Raw genomic sequence first — 19947 nt, 5'->3', positions numbered from 1 at the left:
TTAGTCTATAGTCTAGTCTATAGTCTAGTCTATAGTCTAGTCTATAGTCTAGTCTATAGTCTAGTCTACAGTGTAGTCTATAGTCTAGTCTATAGTCTAGTCTATAGTCTAGTCTATCTAGTCTAGTCTATAGTCTAGTCTATAGTCTAGTCTATAGTCTAGTCTATAGTCTAGTCTATAGTCTAGTCTATAGTCTAGTCTATAGTCCTAGTCTATAGTCTAGTCTATAGTCTAGTCTATAGTCTAGTCTATAGTCTAGTCCTATAGTCTAGTCTATAGTCTAGTCTATAGTCTAGTCTATAGTCTAGTCTATAGTCTAGTCTATAGTCTAGTCTATAGTCTAAGTCTATAGTCTAGTCTATAGTCTTCGTCTTAGCTAGTCTAGTCTATAGTCTAGTCTATAGTCTAGTTCTATAGTCTAGTCTATAGTCTAGTCTATAGTCTAGTCTATAGTCTAGTCTATAGTCTAGTCTATAGTCTAGTTCTAGTCTAGTCTATAGTCCTAGTCTTTCTAGTCTAGTCTAGTCTAGTCTACTAGTCTAGTCTATAGTCTAGTCTATAGTCTAGTCTATAGTCTAGTCTATAGTCTAGTCTATAGTCTAGTCTATAGTCTAGTCTATAGTCTAGTCTATAGTCTAGTCTATAGTCTAGTCTATAGTCCTAGTCTATTAGTCTAGTAGTCTAGTCTATAGTCTAGTCTATGGTCTAGTCTATAGTCTAGTCTATAGTCTATTCTATAGTCTAGTCTATAGTCTAGTCTATAGTCTAGTCTATAGTCTAGTCTATAGTCTAGTCTATAGTCTAGTCTTTAGTCTAGTCTATAGTCTAGTCTATAGTCTAGTCTATAGTCTAGTCTATAGTCTAGTCTATAGTCTAGTCTATAGTGTAGTCTAGTAGTCCAGTCTGTAGTCCAGTCTATAGTATATTCTAGTAGTCTATAGTTTATTTTATTGTCTAGTCTATAGTATTGTATTTAGGCTGGTATGTATTCTAGTCTGTAGTCTAGGGCCTAGCGCAAAATTAGTTTAATAGTTAGTATCTTTAGTTATTGTTATTATTTAGTTCTAGTTATTATCTTATGCATAAAATTTGAAGAGAGAAAATTTTTTCTCACCCGTTGCAATGTCTGTTTCATCTTCAAATGCCACACCATCCACTTCTATCATATTCCCCACTACCTTAGGTGGTCTAAGATCATTATTCTTACACAATTCATTTAAAATTTCGGAGGGCAACATGTAATCGTGCCATCGGTTGTAACCAGAGCTTAAATTGAAAAAAATATATAATTTTCTGTGATAATTCTGTTAGGGATTTTTTCGTATAGGGAACTTTTCTTGTTAGTTATAGTTAGTCCTAACTTACCTACAATATTCATTTGCAATTCCCACAGTAGCTCTATGTTTAGAGCGCCATCTATCTTCCAAATCTATGAAGGTGGAGCCAATGGTCTCATCTTTAATATCTCTGCGATTAAATACCGAAACTTCCAAAATGTGTTCTCTATAAAACAAATAAAATTATTTAACGAAATGGTTTGAATAAATAAAATTTTCAACTTTTTAGTATTTTTTTTTTTTAATTTCTAAAAATCTTAAATTCTATATTCACAATCTTTAAATAAAATAATCAGCAAACTTTGTAATTAAAAAAAAAAATTATTTGTTTTTTGTATTACTTATTTTTACAAAGAACAATAACATTTATAAATTTATTTGTATTTTAATAATAACTGAAATGAATTTGTAATAAATTGTATATCTCGAACATGACTTTTTTGCTAAACCTTTTTTCATTCAGAATTAGAAAAGTTCATAAAATAAGTAGTGTGATATTGAGGGAAACCAAATATGCAAACGCGTGTTTTTATACCCTACACCACTATAGTGAGAAGTGTATTATGCGTTTGTGCTGATGTGTGTAACACCCAAAAATATTGGTCCTACACCCACCTTAAATTATTCCAATGGGCTCAGAATCACTTTCTGAGTCGATTTAGCTATCTGCGCGTCCGTCCGTCTGTGTGTCCATGTAAACCTTGAATAGGGCTTTTGAACTCATAAATATATTAAATGTTCTTGTATTTATTCTTTGGTTCTTGTATTACTTTAAAAACCAGCATAACTTAGTTTTATATAAGTCTTAATGATCAGGCCTCATATGACCAAATCCCCCATTCAAAATCTTCAGAAAATGACTTGATGGCCAAAATTCACTTATAACACTAATATCACGATAATATTCTGTATAAATAACTGATGTAGATATAAAACCATCAACCGGAATTATCCTTTTTTTGTCAACTAATTGTAAAATACTTCTTAAAAATAATCAAAGTTTGTAACAAACTCGCTGGTGTAGGGTAGCATAAGGTCGGTCATGCCCGACTATAAGTTCTAACTTGTTTAGTTAGTTAGTTATTTAGTTAGTTAGTTAGTTAGTTAGTTAGTTAGTTAGTTAGTTAGTTAGTTAGTTAGTTAGTTAGTTAGTTCGTTAGTTAGTTAGTTAGTTCGTTAGTTCGTTCGTTCTTCGTTTCTTCGTTAGTTAGTTTTCGTTTCGTTAGTTCGTTCGTTCGTTCGTTCGTTAGTTCGTTCGTTCGTTCGTTTCTCTTCGTTCGTTCGTTCGTTCGTTCGTTCGTTCGTTAGTTTCGTTCGTTCGTTCTTCGTTCGTTCGTTAGTTCGTTCGTTCGTCGTTCGTTCTTTCGTTCGTTCGTTCGTCGTTCGTTCGTTCGTTCGTTCTTCGTTCGTTCGTTCGTTTGTTCGTTCGTTCGTTCGTTCGTTCGTTCGTTCGTTCGTTTCGTTCGTTCGTTCGTCGTTCGTTCGTTCGTTCGTTCGTTCGTCGTTTTCGTTCGTTCGTTCGTTTTCGTTCGTTCGTTCGTTCGTTCGTTCTTTCGTTCGTTTCGTTCGTTTTCGTTCGTTCGTTCGTTCGTTCGTTTTTTCGTTCGTTCGTTCGTTCGTTCGTTCGTTCGTTCGTTCGTTCGTTCGTTCGTTGTTCGTTCGTTTCGTTTTTCGTTCGTTCGTTCGTTCTTTCGTTCGTTCGTTCGTTCGTTCGTTCGTTCGTTTCGTTCGTTCTTTCGTTCGTTCGTTCGTTCGTTCGTTCGTTCGTTCGTTCGTTCGTTCGTTCGTTCGTTCGTTCGTTCGTTCGTTCGTTTCGTTCGTTCGTTCGTTCGTTCGTTCGTTCGTTCGTTCGTTCGTTCGTTCGTTCGTTCGTTCGTTCGTTCGTTCGTTTTCGTTCGTTCGTTTCGTTCGTTCGTTCGTTTCGTTAGTTCGTTCGTCGTCGTTCGTTCTTCGTCCTTTCGTTCGTTCGTTCGTTCGTTCGTTCGTTCGTTCGTTCGTTCGTTCGTTCGTTCGTTCTTCTTCGTTCGTTCGTTCGTTCGTTCGTTCGTTCGTTCGTTCGTTCGTTCGTTCGTTCGTTCGTTCGTTCGTTCTTTCGTTCGTTCGTTTCGTTCGTTGCGTTTTCTTCCGTTCCCCTTTTCTCTCCGCTTCTTTTTCTCCCCTTCCCCTCTTTCCCCTCCCGCCTTTTCGTCCCGCCTCTTCCGCCCCCTCTGGTCACTTTATATAAAAATATCCACTTCAAATTAATACATAAAGATCTTTGCATTTTGACCTTTACGGATACTTTACAACAAGTTTCAAATAAATTGTTTATTGCTTGAGTTGTGACTAAAAACTATAAAATTTAAAATTTATCTCGTTGTAGGGGAAGCTGCAATATTTCTGTGGTAAAAAGGCAAAAGTACTTAAGTTATTTTTTGTACTTTTCAGGAGAATGTTTTACAGTTTTAAATTCAAATACAAAACTATAGTAAAACACATTTGAAAAATTCGGTATGTTGAAAACTTCTGATCTGATATTTATGAGAAATTTACATTTACAATTCCGTACGAATATTGTAAAAGTGTGAAAACATAATTTTTGCATAACTTGAGATATGCGCTTTTTTATTTTTGCCACAAATTTATTAAAAATTTTCTTATCAGAGGGATTTAAATTTCTTTGTTCTATAAATGGCGTGGGCTATATATTTAAATTTTTTCCAACAAAAATATTATGTATCTGATACATGCGATCATTCGGGGTAATATATTTATGCTTATACATACATATATTAGACCTTTTTCCGGCATTAAGGACTGAAAAATATCTCAAATCGAACTAAGCTCTTATATGTCATAATAGATCTCCAGTATGGGTATCATATAGCCGTATTTGCCTTACTAAATATTGTTATTTGTTTTTTAATTAGTTTAACTGTGTTTAAATAAATTCCAGTTTTAAAAAATTTGATTATTATCTTGGCGTTTTTATACGCATCACTGAGACGAGAAGTGTTATGCACATACATACATATGTATATGTATGTAATTTTATTTCTTAAAATCGTCATTCTCTTTGTTGTCTATTAAACATTGTATATATCTTATAAAATATTTATAATCCGGTTTTATATGAAGATTGATACTGTATCCTTAAGCTTAGAATGGAAGCAAAAAAAAAAAAAGAATTAATAATTTAAAGTAAATTTTTTTTGGACTCTGGTTTCTTATACCATGTTCCCACGATACCAGTAGGCTTCATCCTTTGGTTAAAAGAAATATATATATATATATATATATATATATATATATATATATATATATATATATATATATATATATATATATATATATATATATATATATATATATATATATATATATATATATATATATATATGTCAAATTTTATCAAATTATCTTGAAAATTGCGATCTTATCTTTGGACGCACAGATAGATATCGCTAAATCGATTCAGAAAATAATTCTGAATCGATTGGTTTGGTGTAGACCCAATATTTCTATGCATTACAAACACACAAACCCATAATACCCTCCCCAATATAATGGTGTCAAATTGAATTACCAATGAGTCGTGTGAACAGAGTAATAACAAAATAGTAATTCAAAACACGAATCAAGTAATAAACGTTGTCGTGGGAACATGTTATTTCTTTTTTCGTTCACCCATACAGATGCTATTCTTTTAAAAGAAACAATAAATATTTTTATCACATATTTTTTATTAGTAAAAATATTAAAAAAAAATTAAATCAATTAACAAAATTTTGATCTTAATCACACGGCATATACTTTAACAAAATCCACTCGCAAATCACCATTACTTAACCAATTCAAATTGTTGGAAATTTTTTTCCAAAATTTATTCTTCGAACGAGGATCAGTATTAGGCCAGGGCTTTTCCTCTTTCCAGTGGAACTCATCTTTAAAGACATTATTACCGCCAATGCCATAGCCCAAGGTCAAATGGAATTCCTCATCAAAAGGAGCCCAATTGGAACCAGCATTCAAAAGATCCTGATTTGGTAAATACTGGTTATTTAAATGAAGATTTTTAAAGGCTTGTTTGTCATCGGTAATTTTGATGCAACAATATTCTTGACCATCTACCGCTACAGTGATTGAATCTGGGGTCCAGATTAGTTCGTATAAATGAAAGTCATGCGTTAAATTAAGTTGTTTAAATTGATATTCGCACATTTTTGCCGAACGCCAGGGTTCATTGGCATTTAAGAGCAAACCACCATGCAGCATTACCTCTTCTCCATTGGCTATAGTATGAGCCACACGCATTTGTCCCGAATGATATTCACTTGTACCGTAAGTGTGCTTTGAGGGCTCTAGCCATAGTTGTGGATACACCCACATGGCGCCAGGCATTTTAGCTTTTATCTCTACTTTGCCATATTTAAAAGAAAATTTACCTTTAGTAGTGATTTGCGCCGTTATCAAGGGATTTAATTTATTTTGCGTTTTAGGATGAAACACACACTCATCTGTATCCAATTTACCGGTGCATTTTGAACCCAACGAAAAGGTTTTCTTAAGAACATCAGCATGATAATGTTGACTGGTGGGTTTGGGTTTAATGGTCAACATACCACCGTCTACTTGCAAAACATCTGACACATCATCCAGATACATATTGAATTCATAGTCGGGTTGTTGAGGTATACGTCTCTCTAGGGACCAGTGGTTAGAATCTAATCTATGGCCTTCGAAATTTTCTTTAAATATAATTTGACCACTACAGAGTGCTGGAGCTCCATTAACCATGGTCACCGCTGAACTACAGGTAGTGGTTTTTGTTGGTATATCCGTTACAGCTGTAGTAGTAGTTGTTGTTGCTGTTGTATTAGCATACTGCTGCACCACATACACACCATTATCTTCACGATAGCCCAAACCATTGTAGATAACATAGGTCCAGTAATACAAGGTATCACCAAATTTAAGCTGAGTAATGCGATCCCTAAATATCCAACGTCCATTTTTGGGCTTTACAATATCAACAGCCCAAGTTCCTGCCTCCAAACCTTCCATTTCTTCATTTAATTTGCCATGAAAGGCAAACAATGTTATACCCTCTTCATCTGGTATGGACACCTCAAAACCTTTGGGATAGAATACTTTAATTGTGGCTTTAGGCACTTCATATGTCCAGCAACATGGCATGAGACTTAAAACGATCCCTAACAAATGTGTATAATTTATCACCGATCTCGTCATTGTTGTATTTGTTTACTCTAGTGTTGAAGATTATCAAATTGAGTGTTCAACGTTTAAAAGACGACTAAATTTATGTTCTTGATCTTTTGTATATTTATATTTAGATTTTTATTCAAGCTTTAGTTTGGATTTATGGTTTTTTTTATTATTATTGCTCTGAGAATTTTTTTTCAACCGAGATGCCACATTGAGTTGTTTTATTAAAAAGAAACAAGGGAAGTAAATCTTTGGGAATTAATGTTTGAAATTTTGGGATTAAATCTAAATTAATGCACGGACATGTTTACACACATTTAATAAAATCATATAACCTTATTATAAATACAGCTTAAAGCTTTTAAAGCTGCTGTAAGCTTCATTAATATTCGGACCGTAAACATAGAATCATAATATTACTATTCTAGTTCTATCGTTTATCAATTATTCTTGAAATATTTTGTAATAATTTCAAAGTTTAGAAGTTTAACCATAACATTTAAAGGGTCGCCCAAAGTCAGAATATCGAGATTTCGGAATTCGATTTCGATTTCTCTCCCTGTTTCTACCTGATGTCAATATCTATGTTAGCTGTCTAGTAAGTCAATTTCTATTCAACATATTTCCAAATTGCCATGTAAACGTGTTAAATGTTGTGGAATATTTCTAAAAATCTGGTGTCCTTGTATATATTTTAATTGATCTAAAAATAACCTTCAATGCACTTGAACTGAGATAACCAAAGAAATTATCTTACAATTGAAGAGATTCAATTGTTATTAGGATGATACTTATCTTCCGATTGTTTCCACGACGAAACAGATTTGGCAAAAGTTTAAGTGGGACCACGAGATCATAATTCATACTATTGTCTTATTGGCTTCGCGTTTCAGTTTGGACTATAGACTATATCATATACCAGACTTTACTGTAGTCAAAACTGTATTCTAGAGTAAATCATAGACTATATTAAAGCCCAGATTAATGGTATACGCACAATTGGGACGAACGACGAATTTCGTATAGCACGACGAACTAATCGACAAAAATTCGTTGCGTAAATTCGTCGAATGGAACACAATCAAATTATTCGTACTGCGAATTCGTTTCAAAATTTGTTTGTTCGAAATTGGAAAAAGTAAGAAAAAGGAACAAAAATTATATTTTTCTGAATCTCCACGATTTTGAGATAATTTTAACAGCTTTAAAATTTATTCGAACATTATTTCGAAATTAGAAAATGTAAGAAATTGGCCTCGAAAAGAACTAAAATTATATTTTTGTAAATATCTCCAATTTTGAGATTATTTTAACAGCTTCAAAATTTTTTCGAACATTACTTCGAAATTTCGAACTTAATTTTAAATATTCCAACATAGAATTGTAGTGTCATCAAGTGTACTCCAGATTGCCAAATTTCAGACAATTCGGGCCACGAGAACTAGTTTTAATGGCTTTAAAAATTTTTCGAACTTAAGTTCGAATTTTCGAAAATTTTATTTTTAGTTTTTATGACCCAGAGATTATTTTAAGAGCATAAAACATTTTTCGAACATAACTTCGAATTTTCGAATATAATTTCGAATATTCGAACATAATATTTTATTGTCATTAGCTGTACCCACAACCGCAAAATTTCAGCAAATTAGGGCTACCGGAATTGGTCTTAAAACAATTTTCCCCAATTAATTCGTCGTTCGTCTGCGTAAGAAATAGAAATAAACCTATCGCATAGTTCGTTACGTACGACGAATTTCGTCATACGCAATGATTGTGTACATTTCATATAGCCAAGTGTGTTCTATTTCTGACGACGAATATTCATTCAGAAAAATTCGTCGTTCGTCCCAATTGTGCGTATAGCATAAAGTGAAAACTATAACTGGTTTATAGTTTAGCCTATAGTTCGGACTATCAATTAGTGTAAGGACAAGACTACAATCCAGTTTAGACAAGATAATAGTTCAGCACACAATCCAGACTATAGCATGGTCCATAGTTCAGACTAGACTATGACTGTAGTTCAGACTATAGAGTAGACTGTAGATTAGACTATAGTTAAGACTATAGACTGGACAATTGTTCAGACTATAGATTCGACTATATACTCGTCTATAGTCCTGAATATAAGCCCAACTATAGTCCAGACTATAGACTAGACTAAACCGTAGTATTGACTAGAATATAGCCCAAACTATAGATTCGACTATAGTCCAGACTATAGAATAGACTGTTGTCCAGACTATTAACACGACTATAGTCCATACTATAGGCCCAACTATAGTCCAAACTATAGACTTGACTACAGTCAAAACTATAGATTTGACTATAGTACAGACTTTAGAATAGACTATAGTCCAGACTTTAGAATAGACTATAGTCCAGACTATAGACTAGACTAAACCGTAGTATAGGCTAGAATATAGCCCAAACTATAGATTCGACTATAGTCCAGACTATAGACTATACTGTTGTCCAGACTATCGACACGACTATAGTCCACACTATAGGCTCGACTACAGAACAGATTATAGACTTGACTATAGTCCAGAGTATAGACTCGACTATAGTCTAGAGCATAAACTTGACTATAGTCCAAACTACAGATTCGACTATAGTCCAGACTATAGACTCTAATTCTTCTGTAATATAATTTTCCGACCCTATAAAGTATATATATATTCTGGGTCCTTATAGATAGCGAAGTCGATTTAGTCATGTCCGTCTGTCTGTGTATGAACGTCGAAGAGCTTTACGTGAACTCCTGCCTTATTTCCCGGTGGTCTTTTTCACCCACAGGGTGAGCTTATGAGGCGACTCATTAACGCCTCTTTGTATCAGTGGTATCACTTGTATAAGATACCTTTCATCTATCACTACACTTCTCATTAATCCGACACTTTTATATAGAACAATATCCGAAATACTCACTCCAGGTATACGGGAGGATGAGATCCGTATACCTCTACATTTATCCTGTATCATATATATTTACCACCAACTCATTTCTATTGTCATTCGGCAACAATACCGAACTTATTCCGAATTATAGATTTCACCGTGCATCAGCCCTTTAACTGTCATTCTCTTCCCACAAATTTGGGGTTTAACCACAGCCACTACGTGGAGCACGAGGGAACCTCAAGCAACTGAGGGCAACTAGCCACCCGTAGTACCAGATTATGTGGCTCTCTGGTTCGACTCCATTTCAAATCATACCAAGGAAAGACCAAGGATACATTTGATCATTACCAGTTTATAGTCCCGGCAGACTAGAGGTATTTCCCCGCGATTGCAATTACACCAAGATGGGGTCTCTCATCAAGGTAACATGCGCCCGGGTATGCCTGTATGTTAAAAGATTAGAATCTTTAATAATGGACATACGTCCAGGAAAAACGCTATTTAAATCAGCAATATCGGTGCATAAATTACGAAGATATGAGCAAAAATCCGAGACAATCTCTGAAAATTTCATCAAAAATTGAGATTTATCGTTCATGCTCAGACAAAAATTAAGTATATAGAGCCCGGATTAAGTGAGAACCTATAAAGGTATTATTCGTTCTTCAAAAAGTACTTTTTGTAAGGCCTTTATGTAAGATACCCTTCAGAAAATTACTTTAACGCTTATTACTGGCTTAAAAATGCGAGTTAATCGATGAAATTCGACACACAATTAATATTCTGTTAGTTCAAAAGAGCTCGGTACATAATTGACTTAAACCATATTCCAAATATCAATCTGATGTTTATAGGGGAGCATTCCTTTTACGGCAAACGTTTTGTTGATGGGTATATAAGATTCGGCACAGCCGAATATAACACTCTCACTTGTTTTTTTACTATTATTGTTCTGAGATTTTTTTCAACCGAGATGCCACATTGGGTGGTTTTATTAAAAGAAAGAAGGGAAGTAAATCTTAAGGAATAAATGTTTAAAATTTTGAGATTGAATCTAAATTAATGGACGGACATGTTTCCACACATTTTATAAAATCATATAAAGTAAAAAGCTTTTAAAGTTGCTATAAGTTTCACTAATATTCGGGCCGTACATATAGAATCATTTATCTATTACAATTCTAGTTCCATCGTTTATCAATGATTCTTGAAATATTTTGTAATAATTTCAAACTTTAGAAGTTTAACCATAACATTTAAAGGGCGACCAAAGTCAAAATTCTTATCATGATTTCTGAAATGCATTTACACTTTCAAACTTTAGAAGTTTAACCATAACATTTAAAGGGCGACCAAAGTCAAAATTCTTATCATGATTTCTGAAATGCTTTTACACTTCTCTCTCTCTGTTAGATGTCTAGTAAGTCAATTCCTCTTCAAAATATTTCAAAATCGCCATGTAAAAGTGTTCAATGTTGTGAAATGTTTCTAAAAATCTGGTGTCCTTGTAAATATTTGAATTGATCTAAAAATAACTTTCAATGCACTTAAACTGGGAAAACCAAAGAAATTATTTTACAATTGAAGAGATTTAATTGTTATTAGGATGGTACTTATCTTAGATTTTACAAAACGTTTCGATTTTAAATTTGACTCTAAGTACTTTTTCAGAAATAGCGCTGATTAGGTACACGCTACCGAAAAAGAAAAACTAAATTAAAGGCACTGCATGTATACTAAATGCTTAAGACCATAATTCAGACTATAAACTACAGTCCAGTGCATAACTATTTTTACTAAAGTAAAAATAGTTTCTTAATGACTTTGCTTTTCAGTACAGCACATTGTATTATAGACTAAAATCCAGACTAAGGTCGATATTATAGCGCTAGACTATAAACTGGACAATAAATGGCTTCGCGTTTAATCTATTCTACAGCTTAGGACTATAGACTATATTATGTACCAGATTATACTGCAGTCCTAACTGTAGACTACATTAGATCATAGATTATATTATAGCCCAGATTAAAGTGAAAACTACAACTGGACTGTAGTCTAGACTATAGTTCGGACTATCGATTACTACAAGACTATAGACAAGAGAATAGTTCAGCTCATAATCCAGACTATAGCAAAGTCCATAATTCAGACTATGGACTATAGACTATGGTACATACTATAGACTCGACCGTAGGACTATAGTGCAGACTACAGACTAAACTAGACTATAGTCCTCACTATAGACTAGACTATAGTCCTCACTATAGACTAAACTATAGTCCATACTATAGACTAGACTATAGTCCATACTATAGACTGTAGTTCAGACTGTAGTCTAGACTATAGGCTAGACTTAGCTATAGTTCCGACTATAGACTACAGTCCAGACTAGAATATAGAAAAAACTATATACGAGACTATAATCCAGACAATAGACTCTACTATATTCTAGACTATATACTCGACTATAGTCCAGAATATAGACCCTACTATAGTCCAGACTTTATATACTCAAGAATACAGTCTCGACTATTGTCTAGTCTATAGACTCCACTATAGTCCATACTACAAACTCGACTATAGTGCAGACTACAGTTTGTAGTCCAGACTACAAACTCGACTATAGTCCAGACTATATGGACTATAGACTCGACTATAGTATAGAGACAACATACTCGACTATAGTCCAGACTATAGAATGGACTATAGTATAGATTGTAGCACATACAATAGACTCGACTACAGTCCATACTATAGTCCGGACTTTATACTGGACTATAGTTCAGGCTGTTGACTTGACTATAGTCCGGACTATAGACTGGAATATAGTCCAGACTGTAGACCTGTCGATAGACCTTGATACTGTCTAGACTATTAACTATAAACTGGATTATAGGCCACACTCTCGGATTATCTGGATTATCTGGCTCCTATATCATTTGTATCCCCTGCATTAGGTATCACCTTAATATTGACACAAGTTAAATGTGTATAATAATAAAGATTTTATTCTATAAAAATAATCTAATTAAATTGCTTATCAAGTGAGTTTTAAATAAGCTACATTGCTTACAAGTTGCTTTCTTCTCGAATGTTATTAATACATATTGTGTGGTCTTTTTTCTATATAAAACTATAAAAATTGACTCACCTGGGTAACATGCCCTCCAATTGAAAGCACTTGCCAAATACAGGATTACTTTGATTGGGTATATAATCCGCACGATTTGTTATATATTTTTGACCCAATTGCAATTTAACATACGAGTCAGCTTGTGAGTTATTTTCACATGGACGAAATTGTAATCCTTGGACTATATACACTCTTACCATAATCTTAACTAATTCGGCTAATGATTGCAACTGAGCTTGATAGCGAGGATTTAAAGCGGTAGCTAAAGGTTTTAACATTTGACCATCTCCCTCACCACCTCCTTGGGAGCGACCACATATACAAGGGGTAATTTTGATATGAAGCTTAAGAGTAGCATAGATTTCTTCTTTGGGTAAAGCATGTTTCTTATATCTTACACCGTGCACCATGCTAAGCGGTTCGGCCCAGTCATTTAGGTAACTAAACTCGGGTTGTTTTTCCAATTCATTTTGATAGATACACAATTTATGCTTAAAATCGGATAATGCTGTGCAAGGCTCTATAAAGCCCGAGTTGTAAAACTTAGTCCACCAGTTATATTCACTTTCATCGAGAAGTTCATGGAAATTGTTTAATTCCTCTGCTTTTTCTTTAGTTTCTTGATTGTTATGTTTCAATTTCTTTAACATACTTTGCCAATAGGAATTTTTTGATTCTTTATGGATTAAAGGTTTGCTGTCTGAAGCTTCATGTTCCTGCTCATTTTCGCTTTCTTCTTCTAGCTGTATGGTGGTAGAAACTGAATCCATTTCGAAATCGTCTTCTGCGTGTATACATGGTATGGCATTTTCCTTTTGCAAATAACGCTTGGAATTGGCTATTAAAGTAGCTCCCAAAGTAGTTTCTTGTCCTTTACTCGAAATGGCTAAATCGGTGGCAATAATAGCGGGCCAATATTCCAGTTGCTCGGGAAGATTCTGTAATTGTTATGGGAATTATAGGATGTTTTGCATAACAGAACAGAAGTTAGGCTTACCAAAACTCCGGAAGCATATAAAATCAAGAAATTTAAACTATTTTGTATGGGCGAAGTCGATAAGCCACTAGTCAGTATAAGATCGCCCATCATAAGTTTCACTTGATGCTTACTGGTCAAATAATTATGTTTGCGATAGTTACGAAAACCGGCAAAAACCACTTCTAAGCTATAACAGAAATTTTAAAAGTGTACTGTAGGATCAACCCACTTTTGCAGGCTGTAGACTAGACGCTACTCTAGAAAACTAATAAGTTGGATTATAGAGTAGACTAATAGTTTTGGCTATAAAGTAGACGATAGTCCAGGGCTTATAGAGTAGACTATAGGCCAGACTACAGTCTAGTCCTATAGTCCTACTCTATAGTTCTAGTCTATACTCTAGTCTATACTCTAGTCCTATAGTCCTAGTCTATAGTCTAGTCTATAGTCTAGTCTATACTCCTAGTACTAGTCCTATAGTCTATCTATTAGTCTAGTCTATACTCTAGTCTAAGTCTATAGTCTAGTCTATAGTCTAAGTCTATAGTCTAGTCTATAGTCTAGTCTATAGTCTAAGTCTATAGTCCTAGGCTATAGTCTAGTCTATAGTCTAAGTCCTAATAGTCTAGTACCCCCCCCCCTATAGTCTAGTCTATAGTCTAGTCTAGAGTCTAGTTCTATAGTCTAGTCTATAGTCTAGCTATAGTCCTATAGTCTAAGTCCTATAGTCTAGTCTATAGTCTAGTCTATAGTCTAGTCTATAGTCTAGTCTATAGTCTAGTCTATAGTCTAGTCTATAGTCTAGTCTATAGTCTAGTCTATAGTCTAGTCTATAGTCTAGTCTATAGTCTAGTCTATAGTCTAGTCTATAGTCTAGTAGTCTATAGTCTAGTCTATAGTCTAGTCTATAGTCTAGTCTATAGTCTAGTCTATAGTCTAGTCTATAGTCTATATAGTCTAGTCTATAGTCTAGTCTATAGTCTAGTCTATAGTCTAGTCTATAGTCTAGTCTATAGTCTAGTCTATAGTCTAGTCTATAGTCTAGTCTATAGTCTAGTCTATAGTCTAGTCTGTAGTCTAGTCTATAGTCTGGTCTATAGTCTAGTCTAGTCTATAGTCTAGTCTAGTCTATAGTCTAGTCTAGTCTATAGTCTATAGTCTATAGTCTATAGTCTAGTCTAGTCTATAGTCTAGTCTAGTCTATAGTCTAGTCTAGTCTATAGTCTAGTCTAGTCTAGTCTAGTCTATAGTCTAGTCTAGTCTATAGTCTAGTCTAGTCTATAGTCTAGTCTAGTCTAGTCTATAGTCTAGTCTATTCTAGTCTAGTCTATAGTCGAGTCTATAGTCTAGTCTATCTATGTCTAGTCTATAGTCTAGTCTATAGTCTAGTCTATAGTCTAGTCTATAGTCTAGTCTATAATCTAGTCTATAGTCTAGTCTATAGTCTAGTCTATAGTCTAGTCTATAGTCTAGTCTATAGTCTAGTCTATAGTCTAGTCTACAGTCTAGTCTATAGTCTAGTCTATAGTCTAGTCTATAGTCTAGTCTATAGTCTAGTCTATAGTCTAGTCTATAGTCTAGTCTATAGTCTAGTCTATAGTCTAGTCTATAGTCTAGTCCTATAGTCTAGTCTATAGTCTAGTCTATAGTCCTAGTCTATAGTCTAGTCTATAGTCTAGTCTATAGTCTAGTATATAGTCTAGTCTAGTCTAGTCTATAGTCAGTCTAGTCTAGTCTAGTCTATCGTCTAGTCTATAAGTCTAGTCTATAGTCTAGTCTATAGTCTAGTCTATAGTCTAGTCTATAGTCTAGTCTATAGTCTAGTCTACAGTCTAGTCTATAGTCTAGTCTATAGTCTAGTCTAGTCTACAGTCTAGTCTATAGTCTAGTCTAGTCTACAGTCTAGTCTATAGTCTAGTCTATAGTCTAGTCTATAGTCTAGTCTATAGTCTAGTCTATAGTCTAGTCTATAGTCTAGTCTATAGTCTAGTCTATAGTCTAGTCTATAGTCTAGTCTATAGTCTAGTCTATAATCTAGTCTATAGTCTAGTCTATAGTCTAGTCTATAGTCTAGTCTATAGTCTAGTCTATAGTCTAGTCTACAGTCTAGTCTATAGTCTAGTCTATAGTCTAGTCTATAGTCTAGTCTATAGTCTAGTCTATAGTCTAGTCTATAGTCTAGTCTAGTCTATAGTCTAGTCTATAGTCTAGTCTAGTCTATAGTCTAGTCTATAGTCTAGTCTAGTCTAGTCTAGTCTAGTCTAGTCTAGTCTAGTCTAGTCTAGTCTAGTCTATAGTCTAGTCTATAGTCTAGTCTATAGTCTAGTCTATAGTCTAGTCTAGTCTATAGTCTAGTCTAGTCTATAGTCTAGTCTATAGTCTAGTCTATAGTCTAGTCTATAGTCTAGTCTATAGTCTAGTCTATAGTCTAGTCTAGTCTAGTCTAGTCTAGTCTATAGTCTAGTCTATAGTCTAGTCTATAGTCTAGTCTATAGTCTAGTCTATAGTCTAGTCTATAGTCTAGTCTATAGTCTAGTCTATAGTCTAGTCTATAGTCTAGTCTATAGTCTAGTCTGGACTAGTCTATAGTCTAGTCTATAGTCTAGTCTATAGTCTAGTCTATAGTCTAGTCTATAGTCTAGTCTATAGTCTAGTCTATAGTCTAGTCTATAGTCTAGTCTATAGTCTAGTCTATAGTCTAGTCTATAGTCTAGTCTATAGTCTAGTCTATAGTCTAGTCTATAGTCTAGTCTATAGCTAGTCTATAGTCTAGTCTATAGTCTAATAGTCTATAGTCTAGTCCTATAGTCTAGTCTATAGTCTAGTCTATAGTCTAGTCTATAGTCTAGTCTATAGTCTAGTCTATAGTCTAGTCTATAGTCTAGTCTATAGTCTAGTCTATAGTCTAGTCTAGTCTATAGTCTAGTCTATAGTCTAGTCTAGTGTATAGTCTAGTCTAGTGTATTCTAGTTTAGTGTAGTCTAGTCTAGCCTAGTCTAGTCTATAGTCTAGGCTATAGTTTCCAACTTACACAAAATTGTTCATATTCGGCTTAATAGCATTCGGAATGCCCACCGTGACATTAACTTCGTTGCTTTCTTCTACAACTTCTTTGATTTTCTTAACATCCTGCAATTCCACCATCTCTCCCGACATCAAAACCTCAGCTCTTACACAACCATCCAAAGCTATCGGTATCCATTTAAGGGTGGCGGTGTTAAATACTTTAACAATTCATACTTTTGTACAGCATGTTTATTCTTCACCTCTTCACTTTCCCAACTCCCATTCTCCCGGGCGTACCAATCAATCCAATCACTTTTTATCACCGACATCGATAGAATGCCACAACCCAAATAATCATCGGTAGTTTTTCGATCAGTATCATAGACTTCTACTGCTACCACGGGGGGATTACTCAAATACCAAAGAAAATCTCCCGGTAGTTGTATGTTTTCTAAAGATATTACAGCATTCCAAATGGGTGAGAGGGTGCTAAAAATTACGGGAGTTTCGGCGGCATTTTGTGAAATCATTATACGTATATAGGGATCACAGAGACCATTACGATCTGCACCTGGTTTAATTTTGGCTTGATGTATAAAGAGCCTACATTTGAAGTTAACACAGGGTATATGAGGAGACCAATAGAATGGTTCGGGATGTTTCCAATCTTGCACTACTTGACTCAAGTAGTGACTAGTTTCCGATTCGGCTACTATACTAAGACAACCACGTATAATAGATACCGTGCAGCCACAATTAAAGCAGGTATGTTGGCATTTCGTATCCTGGGAGGAATGACATTATTATTTCAAGGAATACAAATTTGAAGGAAAAATCCACCTTAACAATAAAATTTCTCAGTTTCCAACACTGACTGTTACAACTCTCCTCAGCAGTTTTTATGGAATATAAAAAGTTCTTGGCATTTATCTTACAAAATCCTAATTCTTTATTACCCGCAGACAAAACAAGTATCAAATCAGGCCAATTATCTTGATGTAAAGAAGTCGAGAGTAAATTTTGCAGTTCATGACAATTTTTTGTTAAATCCCCAACAATTTCTTCAATAACCAAAGCGGTGTAATTACCCAAAGAAGATTTTAGTTTGGAACGTAAAGCCTTCAAATCTTCTAGGATTTTATGCTGTATAAAACACATTAAAACACTTTAATTTAATAGTTTATCTTTTAAACTTACAATATATTCCTTTAAATACAACAAACGATTTATATCCCATTGTGTGGCCTGCTTAAAACTAATACAATCCAATCCTTTACTCTCTATAACCTGTTCCATTTTTTGTATAATGCTCTGAAGTATGGCTCTTAAGACTTTCATTTGTGATTGCTGATGCCCCTCATACTGAATTTGAAATAATTTAAATAATTCTATTTCAGATTTAAGAACATCCATTATATCCTGTAAGTGAATATCACATTCGAATTTTTTACGATTATCTGGCAGTTGAGCTGTCAAGGTAATAGATTTATAGGGGGACTGCTGATGAAAATACTTAAAGATTTTAATAGGATATTGTCTATTTTTCTGTTGTGTGGGATAGTTTTTCAGAGAGCATTCTAGAGAAGTGGAATTGTGTTCTGTATTAAGAAAAATTGGTTAGTAAATGGAATTTTGGTTTTAGTTAAAAATTTTTACCTCCCAACTTAAGACCTATTTTAGCTTTACTGTTACTGCTGTGTATAAAGTCTCCTTGTAGTGGCAGAAATTCTATAAGAAATTGTTGCTCTTGCCAATAACGTTTCTCATCTAGAGGTGTTACTTTTTTCAGGGTCATTACATGATTCGACTCGGTTTCCAAACATTCTGATTTAATTTCCATTAATAGACGTCCTATGTATTTGATCCATAATCTTTATCGTATAAATGTATAAAAGTAGGCCCCAGGGAGGTTTGTCTAAACAATTATATACAAATTTGATGAATGTAACGGAGTCCCTAGGTGTATATACATGGTAACGAACCAAGGGAACTAACTAACTACTAACTAACTAACTAACTAACTAACTAACTAACTAACTAACTAACTAACTAACTAACTAACTAACTAACTAACTAACTAACTAACCTAACTAACTAACTAACTAACTAACTAACTAACTAACTAACTAACTACTAACTAACTAACTAACTAACTAACTAACTAACTAACTAACTAAACTAACTAACTAACTAACTAACTAACTAACTAACTAAACTAACTAACTAACTAACTAACTAACTAACTAACTACTAACTAACTAACTAACTACTAACTAACTAACTTAACTAACTAACTAACTAACTAACTAACTAACTAACTAACTAACTAACTAACTAACTAACTAACTAACTAACTAACTAACTAACTAACTAACTAACTAACTAACTAACTAACTAACTAACTAACTAACTAACTAACTAACTAACTAACTACTAACTAACTAACTAACTAACTAACTAACTAACTAACTAACTAACTAACTAACTAACTAACTAACTAACTAACTAACTACTAACTAACTAACTACTAACTAACTAACTACTAACTAACTAACTAACTAACTAACTAACTAACTAACTAACTAACTAACTACTACTAACTAACTAACTAACTAACTAACTAACTAACTAACTAACTAACTAACTAACTAACTAACTAACTAACTACTAACTAACTAACTAACTAACTAACTAACTAACTAACTAACTAACTAACTACTAACTAACTAACTAACTAACTAACTAACCTAACTAACTAACTAACTACTAACTAACTAACTAACTAACTAACTAACTAACTAACTAACTAACTACTAACTACTAACTAACTAACTAACTAACTAACTAACTAACTAACTAACTAACTACTAACTAACTAACTAACTAACTACTAACACTAACTAACTAACTACTAACTAACTAACTAACTAACTAACTAACTAACTAACTAACTAACTAACTAACACTAACTAACTAACTAACTAACTAACTAACTAACTAACTTAACTAACTAACTAACTAACTACTAACTAACTAACTAACTAACTACTAACTAACTAACTAACTACCTACTAACTAACTAACTAACTAACTAACTAACTAACTACTAACTAACTAACTACTAACTAACTAACTAACTAACTAACTAACTAACTAACTAACTAACTAACTAACTAACTAACTACTACTAACTTAACTAACTACTAACTAACTACTACTAACTAACTAACTAACTAACTAACTAAACTAACTAACTAACTAACTAACTAACTAACGAACTAACTAACTAACTAACTAACTAACTAACTAACTAACTAACTAACTAACGAACTACTAACTAACTAACTAACTAACTAACTAACTAACTAACTAACTAACTA

General features: G+C 33.6%; 2 protein-coding genes across 2 annotated transcripts in view; both read right to left on the bottom strand.

Moving 5' to 3' along the window:
• The window catches only part of LOC119609532 (otoferlin-like), a 29895-nt gene that overhangs the window by 8258 nt on the left and 1690 nt on the right, over positions 1-19947 (bottom strand). Inside the window, 10 exon segments of the mRNA XM_037964360.1 lie at positions 1115-1266; positions 1366-1503; positions 12601-13520; positions 13580-13748; positions 16593-16764; positions 16767-17352; positions 17408-17710; positions 17765-18165; positions 18224-18433; positions 18436-18482. Of these exon segments, the coding sequence (XP_037820288.1) occupies positions 1115-1266; positions 1366-1503; positions 12601-13520; positions 13580-13748; positions 16593-16764; positions 16767-17352; positions 17408-17710; positions 17765-18165; positions 18224-18433; positions 18436-18482 (3098 nt within the window).
• LOC119609534 (gram-negative bacteria-binding protein 3-like) lies at positions 5042-6657 on the bottom strand. The gene has a single exon (XM_037964362.1). It carries the CDS (start codon positions 6564-6566, stop codon positions 5115-5117), a length of 1452 nt encoding a protein of 483 aa, XP_037820290.1. The 5' UTR covers positions 6567-6657; the 3' UTR covers positions 5042-5114.

The sequence above is a fragment of the Lucilia sericata genome, unplaced genomic scaffold (genome assembly GCF_015586225.1).
Source record: "Lucilia sericata isolate MDLA Ls3-8-SP2 unplaced genomic scaffold, ASM1558622v1 Contig001000F_arrow, whole genome shotgun sequence".
Classification (NCBI taxonomy): Eukaryota; Metazoa; Arthropoda; class Insecta; order Diptera; family Calliphoridae; genus Lucilia; species Lucilia sericata.
Note: the sequence above shows the minus strand (reverse complement) of the source record. Positions and strands in the feature narration are given on the sequence as shown.